The sequence below is a fragment of the Oncorhynchus mykiss genome, chromosome 3 (assembly GCF_057628025.1).
Source record: "Oncorhynchus mykiss isolate SJ-2025 chromosome 3, ASM5762802v1, whole genome shotgun sequence".
Taxonomy (NCBI): Eukaryota; Metazoa; Chordata; class Actinopteri; order Salmoniformes; family Salmonidae; genus Oncorhynchus; species Oncorhynchus mykiss.
The window spans coordinates 11,234,016-11,254,495 of NC_143024.1; the positions used below are offsets into that span (position 1 = coordinate 11,234,016).

Here is a 20,480-nt window from a genome sequence, read left to right on the forward strand (position 1 = left end):
CTCTGTAAATGACACTGTAAATGACTCTGTAATTGACTCTGTAAATGACTCTGTAAATGACACTGTAAATGACTCTGTAAATGACACTGTAAATGACACTGTAAATGACACTGTAAATGACTCTGTAAATGACTCTGTAAATGACTCTGTAAATGACACTGTATATTGCACTGTAGATTACACAAATTAAAGCATTACAGAGCATCATTTTGAAATCAAATACCTGGTCGAGGGGTCGGAGCAGCCTCAACAGAGACTTCAGCTCAGCAGGCCTCAGACAGAGAGACCCCATGTCCTGTAACATCCCCAGGAGGCCATCGGCACACTGGCGGTCCAGTCTCTGTGGCTGGGAGAGGACATGGAGCACAGCCCCCACCAGGCCGGCCTCCACAGCCACCGTACGGCAGGCCAGGGAGCCCCCGCAGACCGCAGCCAGCCACTGGGCTACCAGGAGCTGCAGGTCCCTCTGGGGGGCCAGGTCAGGCAGCCACTGTAGGAGGAGGAGGAGGGGCTGGTCGTTACTGACACCCAGGTGATGGGCGTGGGCGTGTTCCCCTTCCACCGCCTAGTGGAGAGAAGGAGAGGGAGAGAAAAGAGGAAGGCAATGAGAGAGGAGTGAGAGAGTAGTAGAGAGAAGGAGAGGGAGAGAAAAGAGGAAGGCAATGAGAGAGGAGTGAGAGAGTAGTGGAGAGAAGGAGAGGGAGAGAAAAGAGGAAGGCAATGAGAGAGGAGTGAGAGAGTAGTGGAGAGAAGGAGAGGGAGAGAAAAGAGGAAGGCAATGAGAGAGGAGTGAGAGAGTAGTCAGAGGTTTTTGTGGAAGTCCAAATATATCTAACCCACAGAACGATGCCAAGTAAAGGACTAATGGCCTTCATGACAACATGACATTCTCTCCCTTTACACTCTACATTAGTATCCCTTTAACCAGATGAAGTGAGGAGGTGTCGATCTGCTCACCATGTTCATGAGTTCCTGCAGCAGGCGTTTAGTGGGCTGACCCTGACTCTTCAGCACGTCAAACAGCTGGGAGTAGCCAATCCGCTCCTTGAAAACCTCCTGGAGGGAGAAGAACACAGAGACACAAATATAGACAGGCCAGTAATGTACAGAGACACATATATAGACAGGCCAGTAATGTACAGACACACAAATATAGACAGGCCAGTAATGTACAAAGACACACAAATATAGACAGGCTAGCAATGTACAGAAACACAAATATAGACAGGCTAGTAATGTACAGAGACACAAATATAGACTGGCTAGTAATGTACAGAGACACAAATATAGACAGGCTAGCAATGTACAGACACACAAATATAGACAGGCTGGTAATGTACAGAGACACATATATAGACAGGCCAGTAATGTACAGAGACACAAATATAGACAGGCCAGTAATGTACAAAGACACACAAATATAGACAGGCTAGCAATGTACAGAGACACAAATATAGACAGGCTAGTAATGTACAGAGACACAAATATAGACTGGCTAGTAATGTACAGAGACACAAATATAGACAGGCTAGCAATGTACAGAGACACAAATATAGACAGGCCAGTAATGTACAGAGACACAAATATAGACAGGCCAGTAATGTACAAAGACACACAAATATAGGACAGGCTAGCAATGTACAGAGACACAAATATAGACAGGCTAGTAATGTACAGAGACACAAATATAGACTGGCTAGTAATGTACAGAGACACAAATATAGACAGTCTAGCAATGTACAGAGACACAAATATAGACAGGCCAGTAATGTACAGAGACACAAATATAGACAGTCTAGCAATGTACAGAGACACAAATATAGACAGGCCAGTAATGTACAGAGACACAAATATAGACAGGCTAGTAATGTACAGAGACACAAATATAGACAGTCTAGCAATGTACAGAGACACAAATATAGACAGGCCAGTAATGTACAGAGACACAAATATAGACAGGCTAGTAATGTACAGAGACACAAATATAGACAGTCTAGCAATGTACAGAGACACAAATATAGACAGGCCAGTAATGTACAGAGACACAAATATAGACAGGCTAGTAATGTACAGAGACACAAATATAGACAGGTTGGTAATGTACAGAGACACAAATATAGACAGGCTAGTAATGTACAGAGACACAAATATAGACAGGCTGGTAATGTACAGAGACACAGGCTGCCTCCCAAACGGCAACCTATTCTCTATATAGAACCCTATGGGCCCTGGTCAAAAGCAGTGCACTATACAGGGATTATGTTGCCATTTGGGACAGAGAAAGAATTAAAGAACTTCCTCCCTGGCAAAGAGCCACACAACAGACAGGAGGATAATGAGACTGTCTAAACAAGAATGAAAACAGTGTCAAGCCTTATCCGGCTCTTTTTCTGTTCTGATAACGTGTGTGTGTGTGTGTGTGTGTGTGTGTGTCAGACAGAGGAAGATGGTACTAGAACTATGATTGTGTGATGAAAAGCCTTGCCTAAGACCTGAAGACTGTGTAATCTCCCTGAAATACTGCCTAAGCTTCAACTGGGAGAGCTGATGTAGTCTGGATGACCAGGGTTCAATACCCAGCGGGCCACACTAGTTGTAGAAATCCTTACCTTGGCAGAAGGGGAGTTACTCATGATGGATGTGAGGACTCCGAGGGCATGGACTGTAATGCAGTCGGAACCTTTCTCCAAAACCTACACAGTCAGGGGGACATAATAATATGTGACACCACAGACTTAACATACAGTATGTACAGGTGACACCCCACACCAACCCAAGGGGACATATATACATGAAAACACACACAGGGAAAAGACAGAAGTTACCATAACAACTGGGTCAATCAATGACAGGTGTTGACATGCAGAACCCAAACCATCACACAACTAATAAGATTGTAAAAGTCTTCTGCCACAAAAAAAGAATGTGACACACAAGCAAAACCCATTGTTACACAATAACCGAGCGCTGCAAAGGACACAGATTCCATCACACATCTACAACCACAAGACATTGTGAAAGATACCAAACCAGCAGACATGCAGGAGGACGATCCCAACAGGAGCCTTGAGACAGTGAGGTGATACATGCTTGGAGAGATGAGCACACACACACACACACACACACACACACACACACACACACACACACACACACACACACACACACACACACACACACACAATCTGACCTACTGATGACAGCAGGACACTCAGCCTCTCTTAGAGAATATAGTGTGTAAGAAGAGAGAGAGGCTCATATCCACCCGCAATAACACACTGGACGACTGAACTACCCAGCTACACACCACTACACTCGTTATATTCTAAAACCAGACATTCTTAGAGAATGTTCTCTATAGTGGCCGTTTTGTGAATGTCAGTTTGTTTTAGATTTTTTTTAAATCCCTCAGTGTTTTGTTCCTGGATCCCTCTGGGAGAATGAATGTATTTAGATTTGGGGGGGGGGTGGAGAGGGGGGCTGTATACTTGACTGAGTTCTGTGGAAAAACAAACTAATGGTCAACAACAAAAAAGAAGAGAGAGAGCTACTAGTCTAGTACACAGATCATCCTACCCTCCATCTCTCTCTGAGCTCTTTAAACAGGATGCCTCTTTACCAGGAAGTCTGGCCAGTCGCCCTCATTTGTAGATTATGCCGGTAGTGCAATTATACTATGTAGCTATAGACTGTGGTGGGTGGGGGAGGTGAGAAGGGAGGAGAGGAGGGAGAGGAGAGAGCATGAGAGAATGAAAGAGAGGGCAAGACAGAGAGAGAGATAAAGAGAGGAGGAGAGAGAGAGAGAAGAGGCTGAGTTTTCTGCTGACAGTCAGACCTATTTCAACATGATCACGGAGGGAAAGTACCTGGTCTACTTCACCCTCTGTGTCCGTGAGCAAACGTGTGGTGAGGTCACACACCCCCTCACGCTCCGACCTACACCTTTTACTGTGATAGAGCTACAGGACAGGACACACAAACAGACAGACAGACAGAGACAATGTCAACTCAGAGAGGACCATGTTTGGCTCTCCACTGTGGCAGCACCTGCTGCAGTATGGACACACCTGCTACAGTATGGACACACCTGCTACAGTATGGACACACCTGCTACAGTATGGACACACCTGCTACAGTATGGACACACCTGCTACAGTATGGACACACCTGCTGCAGTATGGACACACCTGCTACAGGAAGGACACACCTGCTGCAGTATGGACACACCTTTGATAACCACTGACATTTGACAGACAGACAGAGACAGACAGAGACAGACAGAGACAGACAGAGACAGACACAGACAGACACAGACAGACACAGACAGACAGAGACAGACAGAGACAGACAGAGACAGACAGAGACAGACAGAGACAGACAGAGAGAAAGAACAGACCTTGCTGTTCTGGATGAGTCGGAGGATGTGTTCGAAGCAGTTGTTGTTGAGGAAGATGGCCTGCAGCACCGGTCTGTCTGAACACTGCAGGATCTCAGGCACCGAAGCTGTTGAGGACAATACGACTCATCATCAACAACACCATAAATAACTTGTCACATTTACAACAATAATAAATAACTGGCCTTCAGAGATAAACCTTCATATAGAAGAGAGATGTCTCATGTTTTGACTGTCAGGCAGTCTGTGGGCCAGTCTGTGGGCCAGTCTGTGGGCCAGTCTGTGGGCCAGTCTGTGGGCCAGTCTGTGGGCCAGTCTGTTGGTGCTATCATGCCAACTCCCTGTCACTCATTATCATGCCATGTTTGGCTTGAGAAGGACAACAATGAAGTTGGCCCCATATGGAACAGATATATATATACATATTGCAGCAAACACGCATCCAAGATTCATAGAAGATTCTTGTAACATCTCAATCAATCAAATGTATTTATAAAGCCCTTTTAACACCAGCAGATGTCACATCAGCTGATGTGGGTGGTTAACACTGAGACACAACAGATATGTTGCATGTATTATATTAAAAACGTAAGGGGGAACCTGTCAGCTAAGCCTTCGGAGGTCTCACATTCACATTTCAATACGTTGCATACCACTGTCTGACGTCCTGCAACATGAGACTTACTGAAGAAAGAAGAAAAGTCCACCGTGAGCAGGAGGAGGAGAGGAGGAAGAGGAAGAGAGGAGGAGAGGGGTAGAGGAGGAGAGGAGGAGAGGGGTAGAGGAGGAGAGGGGTAGAGGAGGAGAGGAGGAGAGGAGGAGAGGAGAGGAGGAAGAGAGGAGGAGAGGGGTAGAGGAGGAGAGGAAGATGAGGAGGGGAGGAGAGGAGGAGAGGAGGAAGACGAAAGGAAGAGAGGAGGAGAGGGATAGAGATGAGGAGGGGAGGAGAGGAGGAGAGGGGTAGAGGAGGAGAGGAAGATGAGGAGGGGAGGAGAGGAGGAGAGGGGTAGAGGAGGAGAGGGGTAGAGGGGTAGAGGGGTAGAGGAGGAGAGGAGGAGAGGAGGAGAGGAAGAGGAAAGGAGGAAGAGAGGAGGAGAGGAGGAGAGGAGGAGAGGAAGAGGAAAGGAGGAAGAGATGAGGGGCAGGGGACAAAGAGGGAAAGAATAAGGAGAGGAGGAGGATGAGGAAGAGGAAGAGGAGGAATGACTCAGTAACAGCAGTGAATCTATTTTGTTATTAAGTGGCGATCCCTCAACAATCATTCTCATGTTAGCACATTGGTAGTAGTCAGTGACAAATATCAAAGCTGTGCCACCAGAGACTCTGGGTTCGAGCCCAGGCTCTGTCGCAGCCGGCCGCGACCGAGAGGTCTGTGGGGCAACGCACAATTGGCCTAGCGTCGTCCGGGTTAAGGAGGGTTTGGCCGGTAGGGATATCCTTGTCTCATCGCGCACTAGTGACTCCTGTGGCAGGCCGGGGGCAGTGCAGTGCGACTTGGTTGGGTTGTGTTTCGGAGGACGCATGGCTCTCGACCTTTGTCTCTCCCCAGCCCGTACGGGAGTTGTAGCGATGAGACAAGATAGTAACTACTAACAATTGGACACCACGAAGAAAAACAACTATAAGGAAAGCATTACTTTTTGTAGAGGTTACATTGTCAGAACATACACTTTCTTATAATATTCATAGATCACTCTTATAATTCCTATCTATGTAGGAAATTCATCACAATCATATAATGAATTGTTTATGTCATATAAGGGATATACCATATATTATACAAAAATATGTGGACACCCCTTCAAATTAGTGGATTCGGCCCCAACTGTTGGTGACAGGTGAATAACATTGAGCACACAGCCATGCAATCTCCATAGACAGCAGGTAGCCTAGTGGCTAGAGCATTGGACTAGTAACCGAAAGGTTGCAAGATCGAATCCCTGAGTTGACAAGGTAAACCTCTGTCATTCTGCCAGTAGAATGGCCTTACTGAAGAGCTCAGTTACTTTCAACGTGGCACTGTCATAGACTGCCACCTTTCCAACCAATGTCTGCCCTGCTAGTGCTGCCCCGGTCGAATAGAAGTGCTGTTATTGTGAAGTGCAAATGTTTAGGAGCAACAATGGCTCAGCCATGAAATGGTAGCTCTGTTGGGGATTCATCAGAATAGTTGGGTAACATAGATAAGATGTTTTATTTTCATTATATGCTTGTGAGTTACTTCTCATTTAGAATGTATCTTGTTGTACTATAGTGGTGGCCATTTGCAGTTATACTTTCTCTGTCCTGGGGTCAGTTACTTGGGCCGCAGAGAGGGGAGAGTTCAAGCTTGTCTTCATATGTATCATATCTTTTAAACCATGTGAAGGGATGATTGAAGGGGAACCAATTATCTCTTGGCTCCACAATGTCTGCGTGCCAGTCACTGTGTCTCTGTGATCTTGTCCAGGAGGGGTGTATTTGATATATGCCTGTTGATGAGGTTTTGTTTTATGGTCCTGAGTGGTACCAAGAGCGAGGTAAGAACATAGTTTAGGAGACAAAGCTGAACGATAATTTATAGCCAATGCTGTCTGGCTCTGTGTGTCTTTGCTATAAAGGATTTCAGTTGCAATGTATAAGCACTCTCAGAGAATTCATTTATAGACACTGAATTGATCTGAGAGTCACAGGGTTGTGATGGAGCTCATAATAATTAAAGATGGACTTTACGATAACTCTGACTTGTGTGGTGGTTTGGTCTCATGATTTGGTAAATACAGGAAATGTTCACTATAGCTCACAGAACGGGACCACCGAGTGCTGAAGCGCACAGCGCATAAAAATCGTCTGTCCTCGGTTGCAACACTCACTACCGAGTTCCAAACTGCCTCTGGAAGCAAAATCAGCACCAAAACTGTTCATTGGGAGCTTCATGAAATGGGTTTCCATGGCCGAGCAGCCGCACACAAGCCTAGGATCACCATGTGCAATACCAAGCGTGGGCTGGAGTGGTGTAAAGCTCGCCACCATTGGCCTCTGGAGCAGTGAAAACGCATTCTCTGGAGCGATGAATCACTCTTCACCATCTGGCAGTCCCAGATTCGTCAATCGGTTTGTCAGATGCCAGGAGAACCCTACTTGCCCCAATGCACAGAGCCAACTGTAAAGTTTGGTGGAGGAGGAACAATGGTCTGAGGCTGTCATTCATGGTTCGGGCTAGGCCCCTTAGTTCCAGTGAAAGGAAAACGTAATGCTACAGCATACAATAAATGTAAATAGATGTTTGTCTATGGAGATTGCATGGCTGTCAGCGAATCTGGGTTTGTGGCTGAAATAGCCTAATCCACTAATTGGAAGGGGTGTCCATACATACTTTTGTCTATATAGTGTATAAGACAAAACATACTAAATCAGTTACTTATTAGATTTCTGTACTAATAATCTTCTTCTGTCATAGAAGATTGTTATTTGTTTTTCATGGTTGTTTTCCATATGGGGCATGATGGCACAAACATTAGTGGGACCAGACTAATATTTGGGGAGTATATTTTGGATGATGAGGCCTCATACTCAGCATGTGACTCTGGAGAGTGATGAGGTGTTCCTCCCAGCTCTGCCCGTCCTCCTGCTCGTTCCCTAACCCTGGAGGCCGGTTCCAGTTCAGGACCTGGAAGTATCAGAAACAGTTGCATACCTCCATTAACTCAAACACTAATGCCATGCCTAACCACACTCCTACCCTAAACCAGACCAAGCTTCAATTGATAGAAAAGAGCAGACACTTACAGCTGTCCCACCAAGATCAAGCTACTACAGCCACTGCTGCTACTACAACAGCCACTGCTGCTACTACTACTACTACTACTACTGCTGCTACTACTACTACTACTGCTACTACTACAGCCACTGCTGCTACTACTACAGCCACTGCTGCTACTACTACTACAGCCACTGCTGCTACTACTACAGCCACTGCTGCTACTACTACAGCCACTGCTGCTGCTGCTACTACTGCTGCTACTGCTACTACTACTACTGCTGCTACTACAGCCACTACTACTACTACAGCCACTGCTGCTACTACTACTACAGCCACTGCTGCTACTACTACAGCCACTGCTGCTGCTACTACAGCCACTGCTACTGCTGCTACTACTACTACAGCCACTGCTGCTACTACTACTACTACTGCTGCTACTACTACTACTGCTACTACTACTACAGCCACTGCTGCTACTACTACTACTGCTACTACTACTACAGCCACTGCTGCTACTACTACTACAGCCACTGCTGCTACTACTACAGCCACTGCTGCTGCTACTACAGCCACTGCTGCTACTACTACAGCCACTGCTGCTACTACTACAGCCACTGCTGCTGCTGCTACTACTGCTGCTACTGCTACTACTACTACTGCTGCTACTACAGCCACTACTACTACTACAGCCACTGCTGCTACTACTACAGCCACTGCTGCTGCTGCTACTACTACTACTACTACTGCTGCTACTACAGCCACTACTACTACTACAGCCACTGCTGCTACTACTACAGCCACTGCTGCTGCTGCTACTACTACTACTACTACTGCTGCTGCTGCTACTACTACTACTACTACTGCTGCTACTACTACTGCTACTACTACAGCCACTGCTGCTGCTGCTACTACAGCCACTGCTGCTGCTACTACAGCCACTGCTGCTACTACTACTACAGCCACTGCTACTGCTGCTACTACTACAGCCACTGCTGCTACTACTACTACTACTGCTGCTACTACTACTACTGCTGCTACTACTACAGCCACTGCTACTGCTGCTACTACAGCCACTACTGCTGCTACTACAGCCACTACTGCTGCTACTACTACAGCCACTGCTGCTACTACTACAGCCACTGCTGCTACTACAGCCACTGCTACTGCTGCTACTACAGCCACTGCTACTGCTGCTACTACAGCCACTGCTACTGCTGCTACTACAGCCACTGCTACTACTACTACTACTACTGCTGCTACTACTACTACTACTGCTGCTACTACTACAGCCACTGCTACTGCTGCTACTACAGCCACTGCTGCTACTACTACTACTACAGCCACTGCTACTGCTACTACTACAGCCACTGCTACTGCTGCTACTACAGCCACTGCTGCTACTACTACTACAGCCACTGCTACTGCTACTACTACAGCCACTGCTACTGCTGCTACTACAGCCACTGCTGCTACTACTACTACAGCCACTGCTACTGCTACTACTACAGCCACTGCTACTGCTGCTACTACAGCCACTGCTGCTACTACTACTACAGCCACTGCTACTGCTACTACTACAGCCACTGCTACTGCTGCTACTACAGCCACTGCTACTGCTACTACTACAGCCACTGCTACTGCTGCTACTACAGCCACTGCTGCTACTACTACTACAGCCACTGCTACTGCTGCTACTACAGCCACTGCTACTGCTACTACTACAGCCACTGCTACTGCTGCTACTACAGCCACTGCTACTGCTACTACTACAGCCACTGCTACTGCTGCTATTACAGCCACTGCTGCTACTACTACTACAGCCACTGCTACTGCTACTACTACAGCCACTGCTACTGCTGCTACTACAGCCACTGCTGCTACTACTACTACAGCCACTGCTACTGCTGCTACTACAGCCACTGCTACTACAGCCACTGCTACTGCTGCTACTACAGCCACTGCTGCTACTACAGCCACTGCTACTGCTGCTACTACAGCCACTGCTGCTGCTGCTACTACAGCCACTGCTGCTGCTGCTACTACAGCCACTGCTACTACTACTACAGCCACTGCTGCTACTACAGCCACTGCTGCTGCTGCTACTACTACTACTACTGCTGCTGCTACTACAGCCACTGCTGCTACTACTACAGCCACTGCTGCTACTACTACAGCCACTGCTGCTACTACTACTACTGCTGCTACTACTACTACAGCCACTGCTGCTGCTACTACAGCCACCACTGCTACTACTACAGCCACTGCTGCTACTACTACAGCCACTGCTGCTACTACTACTACTGCTGCTACTACTACTACAGCCACTGCTGCTACTACTACTACTGCTGCTACTACTACTACAGCCACTGCTGCTACTACTACTACTGCTGCTACTACTACTACAGCCACTGCTGCTACTACTACTACTGCTGCTACTACTACTACAGCCACTGCTGCTACTACTACAGCCACTGCTGCTGCTACTACTACTACAGCCACTGCTGCTGCTACTACTACTACAGCCACTGCTGCTGCTACTACAGCCACTGCTGCTGCTACTACAGCCACTGCTGCTACTACTACTACAGCCACTGCTGCTACTACTACAGCCACTGCTACTACTACTACAGCCACTGCTGCTGCTACTACAGCCACTGCTGCTGCTACTACAGCCACTGCTGCTGCTACTACTACAGCCACTGCTGCTGCTACTACTACAGCCACTGCTACTACTACTACAGCCACTGCTACTGCTGCTACTACTACTACAGCCACTGCTACTACTACTACAGCCACTGCTACTACTACTACAGCCACTGCTGCTGCTACTACTACTACAGCCACTGCTGCTACTACTACAGCCACTGCTGCTACTACTACTACAGCCACTGCTGCTACTACTACAGCCACTGCTACTACTACTACAGCCACTGCTGCTGCTACTACTACTACAGCCACTGCTACTACTACTACAGCCACTGCTGCTGCTACTACTACTACAGCCACTGCTACTACTACTACAGCCACTGCTGCTACTACTACAGCCACTGCTGCTACTACTACTACAGCCACTGCTGCTACAGCCACTGCTGCTACTACAGCCACTGCTGCTACTACTACTACAGCCACTGCTGCTACTGCTGCTACTACTACTACTACTGCTGCTACTACTACTACTACCACCACTGCTGCTACTACTACTACAGCCACTGCTGCTACTACAGCCACTGCTACTGCTGCTACTACAGCCACTGCTACTGCTGCTACTACAGCCACTGCTACTACTACAGCCACTGCTGCTACTACAGCCACTACTACTAATACAGCCACTGCTACTGCTACTACAGCCACTGCTACTACTACAGCCACTGCTACTACTACAGCCACTGCTACTACTACAGCCACTGCTGCTGCTACTACTACAGCCACTGCTGCTGCTACTACAGCCACTGCTGCTACTACAGCCACTGCTACTACTACAGCCACTGCTACTACTACAGCCACTGCTGCTGCTACTACTACAGCCACTGCTGCTGCTACTACAGCCACTGCTGCTGCTACTACTACAGCCACTGCTGCTACTACAGCCACTGCTGCTGCTACTACAGCCACTGCTGCTGCTACTACTACAGCCACTGCTGCTGCTGCTACTACAGCCACTGCTACTACTACAGCCACTGCTACTACTACAGCCACTGCTGCTGCTGCTACTACAGCCACTGCTATTACTACAGCCACTGCTGCTGCTGCTACTACTACTACAGCCACTGCTATTACTACAGCCACTGCTACTACTACAGCCACTGCTACTACTACAGCCACTGCTGCTGCTGCTACTACAGCCACTGCTATTACTACAGCCACTGCTGCTGCTGCTACTACTACAGCCACTGCTGCTGCTGCTACTACAGCCACTGCTACTACTACAGCCACTGCTACTACTACAGCCACTGCTGCTGCTGCTACTACAGCCACTGCTATTACTACAGCCACTGCTGCTGCTACTACAGCCACTGCTGCTGCTACTACTACAGCCACTGCTGCTGCTGCTACTACAGCCACTGCTACTACTACAGCCACTGCTACTACTACAGCCACTGCTGCTGCTGCTACTACAGCCACTGCTATTACTACAGCCACTGCTGCTGCTGCTACTACTACAGCCACTGCTGCTACTACTACAGCCACTGCTGCTGCTGCTACTACAGCCACTGCTACTACTACAGCCACTGCTGCTACTACTACAGCCACTGCTGCTGCTGCTACTACAGCCACTGCTACTACTACAGCCACTGCTGCTACTACTACAGCCACTGCTGCTGCTGCTACTACAGCCACTGCTACTACTACAGCCACTGCTGCTGCTACTACAGCCACTGCTACTACTACTACAGCCACTGCTGCTACTGCTACTACTACAGCCACTGCTGCTACTGCTGCTACTACAGCCACTGCTACTACTACTACAGCCACTGCTGCTACTGCTACTACTACAGCCACTGCTACTACTACTACAGCCACTGCTGCTACTGCTACTACTACAGCCACTGCTACTACTACTACAGCCACTGCTGCTACTGCTACTACTACAGCCACTGCTGCTACTACTACAGCCACTGCTGCTACTACTACAGCCACTGCTGCTACTGCTACTACTACAGCCACTGCTGCTACTGCTACTACTACAGCCACTGCTACTGCTACTACTACAGCCACTGCTGCTACTACTACTACAGCCACTGCTGCTGCTACTACTACAGCCACTGCTACTACTACAGCCACTGCTACTACTACTACTACAGCCACTGCTACTACTACAGCCACTGCTACTGCTATTACTACAGCCACTTCTGCTACTACTACAGCCACTGCTGCTACTACTACAGCCACTGCTGCTGCTACTACTACAGCCACTGCTGCTACTACTACTACAGCCACTACAGCCACTGCTGCTACAGCCACTGCTACTACTACAGCCACTGCTGCTACTACTACTACTACAGCCACTGCTGCTACTACTACTACAGCCACTGCTGCTACTACTACTACAGCCACTGCTGCTACTGCTGCTACTACAGCCACTGCTGCTACTACTACTACAGCCACTGCTGCTACTACTACTACAGCCACTGCTGCTACTGCTGCTACTACAGCCACTGCTACTACTACTACTACAGCCACTGCTGCTACTACTACTACAGCCACTGCTGCTGCTACTACTACAGCCACTGCTGCTACTACTACTACAGCCACTGCTGCTACTGCTGCTACTACAGCCACTGCTACTGCTACTACTACAGCCACTACTGCTGCTACTACAGCTGCTGCTGCTACTACAGCCACTGTTGCTACAGCCACTGCTGATACCACTACTACTACTTCTCCTACTGCTGTTACTCCTACTACTACTACTATCCCTGCTGCTGCTCCTCCTACTGCTGTTGCTACTACCTGGAAGTAGCCATCCAACACGGTCCTGATCTCCAGCCGGCGCTCTGCAGGACTACTGGAGTGGAGGGTATGCACCATTGCAGTCAGGCACTGCAGGGTCAGCCGTAGCAGCGTGGGGTCCTTGGGATTGGAGGAGGTCCGGAGGCACCAGGCTCGGAGTACAGAAAGAAGGTCCTCCACAGACTGCAGGGTGATGGAGAGCAGGCCGTTCTTCTGGAATGCATAGATACCGTACATATGAGTTAACACACACACACAATTCTGAAGAGAGGTACAGTAGGAGTGCTTTACCTTGCTGCCACTGATGACAGCCCCTTGGAGATGGACCAATCGGAGAGCGAGGTCCTCTGGGATCTGCTGGCTGTCCTGCAGGCTGTCTGTGAACCAACGACACATTGATGATTGTTGTTTTGACAGGCTGTCTGTGAACCACATATTGATGATTGGTGTTTTGATGACATGGAAATCTAGCCTGAGCATCAGTCTGTACCATCATGCCAACTCCTTGTCGCTCACTGTCATACTAAAAGGTTAGGCTTGACAATGAGCAATGGAGTTGACAAGAGCACTTACAGATCTGAGACCAGGCTACAGAAGGAGACAACAGGCCTGTGACCAGGCTACAGAAGGAGACAACAGGCCTGGGACCAGGCTACAGAAGGAGACAACAGGCCTGGGACCAGGCTACAGAAGGAGACAACAGGCCTGGGACCAGGCTACAGAAGGAGACAACAGATTTGGGACCAGGCTAATGGCAATACATTGTACAGTTGTGGCCAAAAGTTTTCAGAATGACACAAATACTAATTTTCACAAAGTCTGCTGCCTCAGTTTGTATGATGGCAATTTGCATATACTCCAGAATGTTATGAAGAGTGATCAGATGAATTGCAATTAATGGCAAAGTCCCTCTTTGCCATGCAAATGAACTGAATGCCAAAAAAAGGATTTCCACTGCATTTCAGCCCTGCCACAAAAGGACCCAGACCTTAATCCCATTGAGAACTTGTGGTCAATCCTCAAGAGGCGGGTGAACAAACAAAAACCCACAAATTCTGACAACCCCCAAGCATTGATTATGCAAGAATGGGCTGCCATCAGTCAGGATGTGGCCCAGAAGTTAATTGACAGCATGCCAGGGCAGATTGCAGAGGTCTTGAAAAAGAAGGGTCAACACTGCAAATATTGACTCTTTGCATCAACTTCATGTAATTGTCAATAAAAGCCTTTGACACTTATGAAATGCTTGTAATTATACGTCAGTATCCATAGTAACATCTGACAAAAACATCTAAAGACACTGAAGCAGCCAACTTTGTGGAAATTAATATTTGTGTCATTCTCAAAACGTTTGGCCACGACTGTACAAGACAGAATGCACAGCCAGTACACTGTGATGTCATAAAGAGATGTGGAAATCCAAGGCACACTGGGACAGCATTGAGAAATAGCAGGATGTGGGTTGAGCCCTCATTAGGCAAGGTTATGTATCAAGACAATGGAGATGCCATAAGCCTTAGTAATAGGTCCAACAACAGCTAGCAGTATTATACACACCAGAGGCTGAGCCCACTGGGCTCTGGTCAAAAGCACTGCACTATTTAGGGAATACGGTGCCCACTGGGCTCTGGTCAAAAGCACTGCACTATATAGGGAATACAGTGACCACTGGGCTCTGGTCAAAAGCACTGCACTATATAGGGAATACAGTGACCACTGGGCTCTGGTCAAAAGCACTGCACTATTTAGGGAATACGGTGCCCACTGGGCTCTGGTCAAAAGCACTGCACTATTTAGGGAATACGGTGCCCACTGGGCTCTGGTCAAAAGCACTGCACTATATAGGGAATACAGTGACCACTGGGCTCTGGTCAAAAGCACTGCACTATATAGGGAATACGGTGCCCACTGGGCTCTGGTCAAAAGCACTGCACTATATAGGGAATACAGTGACCACTGGGCTCTGGTCAAAAGCACTGCACTATATAGGGAATACAGTGCCCACTGGGCTCTGGTCAAAAGCACTGCACTATATAGGGAATACAGTGACCACTGGGCTCTGGTCAAAAGCACTGCACTATATAGGGAATACGGTGCCCACTGGGCTCTGGTCAAAAGCACTGCACTATATAGGGAATACAGTGACCACTGGGCTCTGGTCAAAAGCACTGCACTATATAGGGAATACAGTGCCCACTGGGCTCTGGTCAAAAGCACTGCACTATATAGGGAATACAGTGCCCACTGGGCTCTGGTCAAAAGCACTGCACTATATAGGGAATACGGTGCCCACTGGGCTCTGGTCAAAAGCACTGCACTATATAGGGAATACGGTGCCCACTGGGCTCTGGTCAAAAGCACTGCACTATATAGGGAATACAATGCCCACTGGGCTCTGGTCAAAAGCACTGCACTATATAGGGAATACAGTGCCCACTGGGCTCTGGTCAAAAGCACTGCACTATATAGGGAATACGGTGCCCACTGGGCTCTGGTCAAAAGCACTGCACTATTTAGGGAATACGGTGCCCACTGGGCTCTGGTCAAAAGCACTGCACTATATAGGGAATACGGTGCCCACTGGGCTCTGGTCAAAAGCACTGCACTATATAGGGAATACGGTGCCCACTGGGCTCTGGTCAAAAGCACTGCACTATATAGGGAATACGGTGCCCACTGGGCTCTGGTCAAAAGCACTGCACTATATAGGGAATACGGTGCCCACTGGGCTCTGGTCAAAAGCACTGCACTATATAGGGAATACAATGCCCACTGGGCTCTGGTCAAAAGCACTGCACTATTTAGGGAATACGGTGCCCACTGGGCTCTGGTCAAAAGCACTGCACTATATAGCGAATACAATGCCCACTGGGCTCTGGTCAAAAGCACTGCACTATTTAGGGAATACAGTGACCACTGGGCTCTGGTCAAAAGCACTGCACTATATAGGGAATACAGTGCCCACTGGGCTCTGGTCAAAAGCACTGCACTATATAGGGAATACGGTGCCCACTGGGCTCTGGTCAAAAGCACTGCACTATATAGGGAATACGGTGCCCACTGGGCTCTGGTCAAAAGCACTGCACTATATAGGGAATACGGTGCCCACTGGGCTCTGGTCAAAAGCACTGCACTATATAGGGAATACGGTGCCCACTGGGCTCTGGTCAAAAGCACTGCACTATATAGGGAATACAGTGCCCACTGGGCTCTGGTCAAAAGCACTGCACTATATAGGGAATACGGTGCCCACTGGGCTCTGGTCAAAAGCACTGCACTATATAGGGAATACGGTGCCCACTGGGCTCTGGTCAAAAGCACTGCACTATACAGGGAATACAGTGACCACTGGGCTCTGGTCAAAAGCACTGCACTATATAGGGAATACGGTGCCCACTGGGATGCAGCTCAACCCCTTCCCTCTCTCAATAGCATGGTGTTAACAGTCATGTCGAGCTTCCTGTAATCTACAGACTCAACTTGTCCAGACAGGTTTCCCACATGGTTTACAGATTAGCTCCGTGCTAATCAAAGGACACTAGCAACAGAAGTGTTTAATCAACTAGGATCCCAGTGAGAGAACACGGCTAATTAGAAAATAACATCATTCACTTTAGATCAAGACAGAACATATCGACTGGACTCTTGCCCACTGTGTTTCTCCAAAGGCAGAAAAGTACATAAGTAGATATATATGAATAGAGGTAGTTAATATACACAGAGAAATATATGAATAGACGTAGTTAATACACAGAGATATATATGAATAGACGTAGTTAATACACAGAGATATATATGAATAGACGTAGTTATATACACAGAGATATATATGAATAGACATAGTTAATACACAGAGATATATATGAATAGACATAGTTAATACACAGAGATATATATGAATAGACATAGTTAATACACAGAGATATATATGAATAGAGGTAGTTAATATATACAGAGATATATATGAATAGACGTAGTTATATATACAGAGATATATATGAATAGACATAGTTAATATACACAGAGATATATATGAATAGACGTAGTTAATACACAGTGATATATATGAATAGACGTAGTTAATACACAGAGATATATATGAATAGACGTAGTTAATACACAGAGATATATATGAATAGACATAGTTAATACACAGAGATATATATGAATAGAGGTAGTTAATATATACAGAGATATATATGAATAGACATAGTTAATACACAGAGATATATATGAATAGACGTAGTTATATACACAGAGATATATATGAATAGACATAGTTAGTATACAGAGATATATATGAATAGACATAGTTAATACACAGAGATATATATGAATAGACATAGTTAATACACAGAGATATACAGTGCCTTGCGAAAGTATTCGGCCCCCTTGAACTTTGCGACCTTTTGCCACATTTCAGGCTTCAAACATAAAGATATAAAACTGTATTTTTTTGTGAAGAATCAACAACAAGTGGGACACAATCATGAAGTGGAACGACATTTATTGGATATTTCAAACTTTTTTAACAAATCAAAAACTGAAAAATTGGGCGTGCAAAATTATTCAGCCCCCTTAAGTTAATACTTTGTAGCGCCACCTTTTGCTGCGATTACAGCTGTAAGTCGCTTGGGGTATGTCTCTATCAGTTTTGCACATCGAGAGACTGACATTTTTTCCCATTCCTCCTTGCAAAACAGCTCGAGCTCAGTGAGGTTGGATGGAGAGCATTTGTGAACAGCAGTTTTCAGTTCTTTCCACAGATTCTCGATTGGATTCAGGTCTGGACTTTGACTTGGCCATTCTAACACCTGGATATGTTTATTTTTGGACCATTCCATTGTAGATTTTGCTTTATGTTTTGGATCATTGTCTTGTTGGAAGACAAATCTCCGTCCCAGTTTCAGGTCTTTTGCAGACTCCATCAGGTTTTCTTCCAGAATGGTCCTGTATTTGGCTCCATCCAACTTCCCATCAATTTTAACCATCTTCCCTGTCCCTGCTGAAGAAAAGCAGGCCCAAACCATGATGCTGCCACCACCATGTTTGACAGTGGGGATGGTGTGTTCAGCTGTGTTGCTTTTACGCCAAACATAACGTTTTGCATTGTTGCCAAAAAGTTCAATTTTGGTTTCATCTGACCAGAGCACCTTCTTCCACATGTTTGGTGTGTCTCCCAGGTGTCTTGTGGCAAACTTTAAATAACACTTTTTATGGATATCTTTAAGAAATGGCTTTCTTCTTGCCACTCTTCCATAAAGGCCAGATTTGTGCAATATACGAATGATTGTTGTCCTATGGACAGAGTCTCCCACCTCAGCTGTAGATCTCTGCAGTTCATCCAGAGTGATCATGGGCCTCTTGGCTGCATCTCTGATCAGTCTTCTCCTTGTATGAGCTGAAAGTTTAGAGGGACGGCCAGGTCTTGGTAGATTTGCAGTGGTCTGATACTCCTTCCATTTCAATAGTATCGCTTGCACAGTGCTCATTGGGATGTTTAAAGCTTGGGAAATCTTGTTGTATCCAAATCCGGCTTTAAACTTCTTCACAACAGTATCTCGGACCTGCCTCGTGTGTTCCTTGTTCTTCATGATGCTCTCTGCGCTTTTAACGGACCTCTGAGACTATCACAGTGCAGGTGCATTTATACGGAGACTTGATTACACACAGGTGGATTGTATCATTGGATCATTCAGAGATCCTCACTGAACTTCTGGAGAGAGTTTGCTGCACTGAAAGTAAAGGGGCTGAATAATTTTGCACGCACAATTTTTCAGTTTTTGATTTGTTAAAAAAGTTTGAAATATCCAATAAATGTTGTTCCACTTCATGATTGTGTCCCACTTGTTGTTGATTCTTCACAAAAAATACAGTTTTATATCTTTATGTTTGAAGCCTGAAATGTGGCAAAAGGTCGCAAAGTTCAAGGGGGCCGAATACTTTCGCAAGGCACTGTATATGAATAGAGGTAGTTAATATATACAGAGATATATATGAATAGACGGGTGCTGAATGAAGTGGGACTCAGTGGAAGCTGTTTTGAGGAAGGAGTAGTACAATTGGGACCATAGGCTGTAAGAGAGAAGTTACTCAGGATAGTGTGGTGTAGGAGGGAGGCCTGGAGTGAGTGAGTGAGTGAGTGAGTGAGTGAGTGAGTGAGAGAGAGAGAGAGAGTGGTGCCTCACCATGGAATAGAGCAGGCAGCTCCTCTGGTAAGGGGAGAGGGGAGAACTTATACTTGCTCCTCTCCACCATGCTCACCTCCTCCCTAAAAAAAAAAAAAACCCACACACACATATTTACAGCAGGCCTACAGACTTGGCCTCCGTACCAAAAAGCATCCTATTCCCCATGTAGTTCCCCACAGGGCTCTGGTCTAAAGTAGTGCACTATATAGGGAATAGTGTGCCATTTGGGATGCACCCTTAAGGAGACAGAGATAAGAGCTGTTGCAGCAACACCGTCATCCACTACAGATGAACATGCAGAGATAAGGCCTTGGGTTGGGTTTATACAGTCTGCCCTCGACATGGTCCTTCACCACACACACAAAGACACAGACATACTGACACACACAGTCCAACGGGCGATCTCCACCCAGCTTCAAAACACACACAGTTCAACAGGTGGTCTCCACCCAGCTTCAAAACACACACAGTCCAACGGGCGGTCTCCACCCAGCTTCAAAACACACACAGTTCAACGGGTGGACTCCACCCAGCTTCAAAACACACACAGTCCAACAGGCGGTCTCCACCCAGCTTCAAAACACACACAGTCCAACAGGCGGTCTCCACCCAGCTTCAAAACACACACAGTCCAACAGGCGGACTCCACCCAGCTTCAAAACACACACAGTCCAACGGGCGGTCTCCACCCAGCTTCAAA

The 20,480-nt window shown here is 46.9% G+C and overlaps 1 protein-coding gene across 1 annotated transcript in view; it reads right to left on the reverse strand.

The window, feature by feature from the left end:
• The window catches only part of LOC110510431 (neurobeachin-like protein 2), a 136,189-nt gene that overhangs the window by 79,561 nt on the left and 36,148 nt on the right, over nt 1-20,480 (reverse strand). The window contains exons 6-14 of the mRNA XM_090220591.1: nt 19,778-19,860; nt 13,881-13,966; nt 13,590-13,802; nt 7,949-8,045; nt 4,397-4,503; nt 3,867-3,959; nt 2,610-2,693; nt 958-1,056; nt 224-565 (exon numbers count right to left, since the gene is read on the reverse strand). Coding sequence (XP_090076717.1) covers nt 224-565; nt 958-1,056; nt 2,610-2,693; nt 3,867-3,959; nt 4,397-4,503; nt 7,949-8,045; nt 13,590-13,802; nt 13,881-13,966; nt 19,778-19,860 — 1,204 coding nt within the window. The remainder of the gene's footprint in view (nt 1-223; nt 566-957; nt 1,057-2,609; nt 2,694-3,866; nt 3,960-4,396; nt 4,504-7,948; nt 8,046-13,589; nt 13,803-13,880; nt 13,967-19,777; nt 19,861-20,480) is intronic.